Source organism: Caloenas nicobarica, chromosome 1, assembly GCF_036013445.1.
Source record: "Caloenas nicobarica isolate bCalNic1 chromosome 1, bCalNic1.hap1, whole genome shotgun sequence".
NCBI classification, from domain to species: domain Eukaryota; kingdom Metazoa; phylum Chordata; class Aves; order Columbiformes; family Columbidae; genus Caloenas; species Caloenas nicobarica.
Window position 1 is genome coordinate 197980206 of NC_088245.1, and position 7664 is coordinate 197987869.

At 39.9% G+C, this 7664-nt stretch overlaps 1 protein-coding gene across 3 annotated transcripts in view; it reads right to left on the reverse strand.

Moving 5' to 3' along the window:
* The window catches only part of ATM (ATM serine/threonine kinase), a 69466-nt gene extending 61902 nt beyond the window's left edge, over nt 1-7564 (reverse strand). For 2 of the 3 annotated variants that reach the window (XM_065639595.1, XM_065639584.1), the window contains exons 1-7: nt 7477-7564; nt 5791-5892; nt 5593-5705; nt 4276-4421; nt 3702-3866; nt 650-815; nt 125-363 (exon numbers count right to left, since the gene is read on the reverse strand). In XM_065639595.1, coding sequence (XP_065495667.1) covers nt 125-363; nt 650-815; nt 3702-3866; nt 4276-4421; nt 5593-5705; nt 5791-5862 — 901 coding nt within the window. In that variant the 5' untranslated portion in view covers nt 5863-5892; nt 7477-7564. Of the gene's footprint in view, nt 1-124; nt 364-649; nt 816-3701; nt 3867-4275; nt 4422-5592; nt 5706-5790; nt 5893-7476 lie in introns of those variants that run through there. The other variant, XM_065639604.1, reaches the window with a different exon arrangement.
* Between the last annotated feature and the right edge of the window lie 100 nt (nt 7565-7664).

A 7664-nucleotide genomic window follows, 5' to 3' on the forward strand; every position in this document is an offset into this window, starting at 1 on the left:
AAGTAATCATCACTCCCACTAATTTTTCCAAGACTCAGTATCAAAATGCAGAAAGTTGACACAATAATTTGAACAACCATATACAGTGACAGAAAAAAAACCAACAGGGAGCTTTTTATTGTACCTCTTCCCTGAGTTTTTGCACCCTTTGGATGATGAATATGAACTTGGAGACGAAATAACTCAATTATTGATTCCTTCAGGGAATCCTTTGGTCTATACTGAGTCCACATATAAAGCACTGCAGGCAAAATTTCTTCCCCTACTTTACAAATCCGTATGCGACAATCAACAGCAAACTTATTGAAGAAGATATTCATTGCTCCAACAATATGTTCCAGGCCTGCAGTATTCTTCTCCTTCCTGAAACATAAACCAAACAATCAAAATTCCAGAAGAAATAATCTTATTTCACATGAATTGTTTAAATGTAAATACTAGCAAGAAACTATATTCAGAATATTATTTGCCTAACAAATGCAGAAGTTATTAATACTTTAAAGAATTTATTAAACTGGTGTTCAAAGACAGAACAAAATATGTCTACAGAAGCATTACCTGCTATTACTCAAGTCTAATCCAAAATATTTAAAATGAGTTATTCTCTAAAAGTAGGTATTAGCATACAAAAGGAGCACTTGCAACATACCTCGCACACTGCATTGCTTTTGAAAAGAACATGAACATATCAGAACTCAATCCATCAGTTTGGAAGCAGTATCCCCTCGTAAGTGTGTGAATTATCCTGGCCACCAAGACTCTATTAATCTTCCCAGAAGGTCTGAGATATAATTGGCCATACAGTATCAGCAACTCTGCAAATGTATTGGAAAAAAAAAGTATACATGATATAGTGTGTATATATGTCGTAAATAAACAAATATATATATAAACATACATAACACAGAGGATCACATAAAAATGCTTGAAGCAAAATATTGCATCAAATATACAGAAACCACCACTCTGAATTCAGCTGCAAGTCATTATTCACAAAAGTTAAGTGGGAAAAAAAAAAAGAAATAAAACAAGTGGTCTTGTCTACATTGGAAGTAAAGTTATGTTCATTCTGAGCTGGTATACAATCTGCCTTGTGTTACACTAAGCAAAGTAGCTACAGCCACACAATCAACTTTCACAACTACTTCCACACTCAACTTCTGCAACAAATGGAGCCCACTGTGCTGAGCAGTCAATGTAGAGCAGAATACACAATCAAAGTACTCAGAAACGATTTACAGCCACACATACTTTAACAAAGAACTTGGTGCAGCAGGAACGGATAAAGAGATCAGAATAGTTGATACTGAGGCTCTCTGCATTTCTACCACCTGCAGTTGAGTTAGTTCACTCCAGCCCACAGACCAACACATCCACGCTTCATGCTCATTTACAAATGTTCTGAAGGAAAGGCCCCTTCCACAGATTTCTGCTTTCTTATCTCATCACCCTGTCTCTTCATCAGCCTCATACAAATCACAGTAGCACAGGACTGATCCAACCATCACCATCAGTTTAACACAACACAAACAGAAGCTTTGATGCTGTTTCATTTCTGCCACCTAGGAGTGACATAATACTGTTCCTCAACCCACCAATGGACAACACCCACTGCAAAGAACGGCAGCGGGAAGAAATACTGATTCAGTCCTAGGATCTCAGCAGCTACTCTGGGACAACACTTTGAAAGAATGGACATCCACCCCTTAGGACTTCTTTTCTCTAAGGGAAAATATAGATAGAATGATCTTTTGGGAATCCCAGCCACTGTGACTACTTTGTTCAGTCAACCAGCCATGAGCTCAGAGCAGTTGTATCATAGAGTCCTCCAGATGCAGAATGATCGGCTACTGTACTTCTGCTCTGTAGAGTGACTACGACCTAGAAGAGCCTGACAACCCTCAACTCTTCTGGTCAGTAGCTCCTCATCAGTTTGGGGTAAGCTCTCCACAGACTGTGGGAATTAAGGCCTCCAAGGCACTCTCAGGGTCTCTTCCTTTGATACTCTGCACGGGTGACACTGATGGCATCACGCAGGGCCTTGAGTTCTACACTCCTGTATTGTGGAAAAGCCAGGTTGGGACAACTATAAATCAATCAATCGATCAATCAATCAATCACAACACTGCTGCTTCATTGTTGTGCAGGCCTTCATAGATTTATGGACACCTTGGACTCCAGCAGGACTCATAATGCCACCTTCACCAAGCCTTTCATAACTCTGGCCTCAGATTCTGGAGCATGAGGTAATACCTTGGGTGACACCCAAAAGTCACAAGTTTTGGATCAATCCGTCAACTCCTTCAGTAGGCTGGAGCATCCCTGTTTCCCCTTATGAGTCCATTTATTCCAGGTCACGTTTGTCATGTGAAAGTCAAAGGCATTTCTCCTTTCAGCAGACAGTGAAATACCATCACGCGAGGAGCCACCAGCATTTCTGATTCTGTTGCCACGACAGCTCCACTACTGCTATTCTGCTCCAACCTGCAGGCTGACAGCCCTTTGTCTTCTACTGCCCTTCAGTGGCTCCTGGTCTCAGGCAGTTTTCCCATAAAGTTCCAGCTTTATCTTCAATCTTCAACTTCCAGTTCTGCCTCAATGGCTAAATGGTACCAAGCTCTTTAACTTCTGAGATCTCACCCTCAGGCTCTCTAATGACCCAACCACATCTCCCATCCTGAATGGTTCCATTTTAGTCGCTCTGCTTTGCCAGTCTTCAGCAGGTTTTTCTGCCTCCCCTTTCACTCTCAGTATCACCAGACACCTCTTCTGAGTCTCTGTAGCTTTATTTCCATTCTGCAGTTAAGCAACAATCTTCAGGCTACAGAGGATTTTCTCATAAAATGCTTTTCAGAAATGCAAGCTTTGACTTCAAAGTCCTACACCATGCTAATAAAGATAGTATTTCCACACTTTCCTCAGAATTGCACGTTCAGCAAACTAGACTGTAAAACTTGTATTACTTTTTCCAAATCACTCTTCTATTGCATCAACAAATGAAAACAAATGAGTTGAAACTTAGTAAATGTCAGATGATTCAAAATACATAAGCATTCTTCTCCATGCTAAGTAAGTTAACTGTCTTGGAGTCAAATCCAATCCTCTGAAAAGTGAAAAATTATGTTTTTATCTCCACTCAGTTCAGGTTGCATGCTGTATCATTACCCAGCTTTTTAATCTGTTCTTCTCTATTTAAATCTTAAGCTTTCTAGTTTTTTCTTTATATGCAATATGAGAACATAATAGTGACTCAATGTTTTTAGGACCTTCATAAGCCAATAAAACTCAGATAATAAAATTCAATAGTAATACATAAACTATATCAAAACTATACCAGCCAATACCCAATAACTTGCCCACACCTGCACACCAACACCAGTTCTACTAAGGCTATTTCTAGCACTCACATTCCATGGGTCTGTTACACACGTTAAGCCCTGTGGAGACCATGCATACATAACCTCATTGGATACAAGTACACGTGTTTCAGCAAGGAATAGACAAACCATATGTAGAAAGAAAAAGCAACTCCTAATCTTTGCTGCTTTGTTTATTTCAACTGTAAGCCTTCAAGGCTGGCACTATTTTATTCCATGTTTTGTGTAGTAACTCAAACAAAAGGGCAACAAACAAATTAAAATACACCTAAACATGCTTCTATAATAGGAAAATATATTTGTAAGTAGACTGAAAAATGTTACCTGACCACTGCTGCTGGGATATTTCACACCAATATTTCCTTACTGAGAGGATATCTTTTAGGAGTATATTACTACAGTCAGATCCATAAGCAGCACAACTTATTGGATCTCTTATAATCTCCATGACGTAAATCAGAAGTTCCTGACATTTCAGCCTGGGTCCTCCTACATGAAGAAACAACATGAGACTGTAATTAACCCAAAGTGTGACAAGTAAATCTCGAATTAATTGTCTGTAAAATGTTTACTTAAAAATATTTTTTAAAACCCACTACGGTTCAGAAACAGTTCTGTTAGTAATCATCACCTTAAACAAACTGTTTCTACGAAAGACGTTACTTACGAGAGAATACAATAGTTACATAAACATTAAATAATTAGAAAAAGGCACTGTGAACATTAACAAGGTCAGAAAAGAAGCACAAAGGATTCACTCACATGAAGATATTTAAATTGTAAACATCTTGAAGTGAGCAAGATTAATTCCACTCTGCCAGCTTCAGAATAAAAATTTCAAGTTGAAAGCAAAGCAACAAAACAAAAAAGTAATTCTATATGAATATATATTACTGACTTTTGTTAGCACATCTGATGAAATATTTGACCAAACTTCCAACTTCTTGCATCTTTTTCTGTCTGGTAGTTTGGGTTGAAGCAGATGCATTTGGCTTTGTCAGTTGCAGGTTTTTCATCTCTTTATGGAAATATTTCTGCAAGAGACTTCAAAAATAAGAGAGATACTAATCAAGGATCTGCACATTTATGACTAAAGTAAAATACGTAAATGTTTTAGCCTAGAATGTCAGTGCTTGTTCTTTTCACAATTCTACTTATCAAAGACCAAAACTAACTGAATTATATTACAGTCTAAGCATGACAAAAAACAATCTATAAAAGGAGCTGTAAGTTTTAAAGATAATCCAGAAGTAACTTTAATAGGAACCAAACTTTCCTTTAAACTTTGCGTAATGCTACATATACAACTTATAATCAGGATAAAAAGCAATGCTAAGTTTTTCTTTCTTCTGCAACATTATACAACAAAATAAGTAATCTTCATTGTTTTTATTGGGGAAAACATCAAGTCCTATTTCTCAATCACTTAAAATTAACATATAGATCAAATTTTATATCTAAGAATAGATTAAACTTTTCACTGTCTTTGTTACTGGCAATTACTGCAGATTTTCTGGCCTACTATTTGTATTCAGCTTAAAGTCTCTATTTTTGTATTCCTCCTATGTATTTCTAATACGTTATTGACCATATTTTTGTATTCCTCTTATGTATTTCTAATACATTATTGACCATCTCAAAAGAAACATGTAAAATTTATCAAGCTGATCACACACCAGCCTATGAAAACTAATTCTTCACATGTCCTTTCAACATGAATTTTAACACTGGTCCCAACCGCTCTGAGAACTTATCACAGTCCAATCTTGTAGGACACCTAAAGCAGATTATATCAAAGATGAGCCTCTACAAACCCCAGCACATCTTTTTTAATTCACAAGTCACAGTCATTCTATCGTGTCTTGAAGAACTCAGTAAATCAAAAAATTCAAATGAGCTATCTATAATCTACATATGAACGATGCAGAAGATAATTTTCAACAAAAGAAAATACCTATTATTTTCAGAAGGAAAAACAACCACCCAATAATGATCAGCTTCCTAGCAGTTTTCTGTATAAGTGTTGCACTTTTGGCTATTCTAAATTTACGTCCTTTAGCGACTAACATAAGTTATTTCTTGTTTACAAGCTGATGAGAAGTCTAAATGGATCTGCTGAGAGATAAGCATTAAAATACGCCTGATAAACAAAATAATCATGTTCCATGTAAGAAAAGTACAGCTATTCACAAATGAAAAAAACCAACAAACCCACCTAAATACAGCATCCCAGTTGAGTTGCTTTCCTTGTTTAGAATCTGAATTCCGGTCCAGCTGGAGAACTGTTTCAGAATCACGGAGAAGTCGCTTGAAATTGTCAATTTCCTTCTGAAAATGTATTTCAATAAAAAGAATTATTAATGATTCCCTTCATTGCTAACTGAGGCACACACACCAAAAGAAAACTTGTTACCCTTCGCTCCACAGCTTTCTCATTTTCAAGGCGACGACAACAAACAAGCAGATCATTTAATGCAAGACTCATGGTTCAGTTTAACAGAAGAGTCATTCGTATCTGCAAATAGAAGAAAAGGGTAAAACAGTAATTATTTTATTTAACATAGAGCCAAGCCAATCAGTAAAAAAACTGGGAATGCAATATATTGAAAACCCAATATCAAACACAACCACAGCGTTATTTCACTGAAAAGCTCATTTGTGTCTGGGTTAGTCTTTTTGGTCACAAAATTGAAGCAAAGTTTCACATCAAGAATACAATCAATTCCCACAGGCAACATTCACCAGGAATAACAGTAGAGACCCACCCCCGCTCCCCTTCACATGACTCTGACTTCCTCCCTTTTTATGGGTGGCAACACAGTAGAGTTGGTCAGGCAACATGAAACAAAATTATAATATGATTAAAATGACACCAAGCTGAATACACTCAGGCAAACTGCACTACAGCACTTTCAGTAGCTGGCTGCTAGCAGCAGCTGTCTTAACCTGATGCTGTCAGGTGAAGGTACCACTTTGAAAACTCTCTTCCTCTCACATCCTACATTTTCATAGGCATGCACTATCATATCAACAAATCCCTCTGGGCTCAACATGTCAAAGGATGCTCACATATCAATCATAGCAGAAAACAACTTTTTCTTTCTGTGACCACTTAAAATTATGCCTCATCTCCTTCAACAGAGGTTGGAATTAGCTAGACCTTGCATTTCTAATTTACAGAAGGTTATGCTGATGCAGATCACAATGACAATGCATACAACTTCCATGATTCTCTTTTTACACCTTTAAACCAGACCCAAGAGAAGCTCTGTCTGTAAGACAAGGCAGAAGTAACTCCAAGCATCCGCCGCTGACACTGCAATAAGCAACTGAGATCGGGCGTTAATGATGGATAACACTGCATCTTGGGCACTTAAGCGAGGATATAAAAATATCCATTCAGACAAGTAGAACTTTTGAATATCTACTGTCTTAGAGTATATTTATTTCCTTTGTCTTGAATCAAGATCATGGAGAGACTAAATATGATCGGAGAGATGGTGACCAACAGCTGTGTAGGAGAACGCTGTAAGCACGGAGGCTGGCTCTAGCGTACCACGAGGTGTTCCTTTAGCAACCTTCTGCTTTTGCTGGAAACCGAAGAGAAAGGAAGGAATAACTTTTGAAACACTAATGGCATGTAAAATGCTGATGGGCTCAGAAATGGTTAATGGAGAACTGTGGCAACACGGGTTGGATATGGCAGGGACTGGGTATCCAGGGGGAAGCATCAGTCCCGTCTGTGCATTTCAGCAGCCATAACAGTGAAAAACTCCCAAGACTGAATCCGTCTACTGTTTTCCTTACTATTTACACAGTTCTCCAACTATCATATGACGACCACGTTCATCCCCCATAAAAATTTCATAGGGCAAGGAAGGAACACACAAAAAACCAGAAGCCCGGGAGCGGCCAAGCCGCAGGGTGCTGGGGCACGGGTGTGACGGGCAATGCCAACTAACGGGCGCCATCCGGCCGCTCACACACGCCGAGCTCTGGCGCTCCGACACCCCCGAGGCCGCCCCCGCCCCACAGCCCGCCTGGAGCCCCTCGGGGGCCGCTGCCCCCCCGCCCGCCCCGCCGAGGCCAGATCCCTCACCTCAGCCGCCCCGGCAAGGGACAGGAAGGGAAAGGCGAGCAGCCCCTCAGGGCCACGGAGGCTCGGGCGGGGGGAGCGGAGCGGAGCGGGCCCGGCCGGGAGCGGCGGCAGCGCCGGCGGCGGCGGCCGCGCGCGCCCGTCCCTCCTCCCGGCGGAGCGGAGCGGCGCGCACGTGCGGCGGCGGGCGG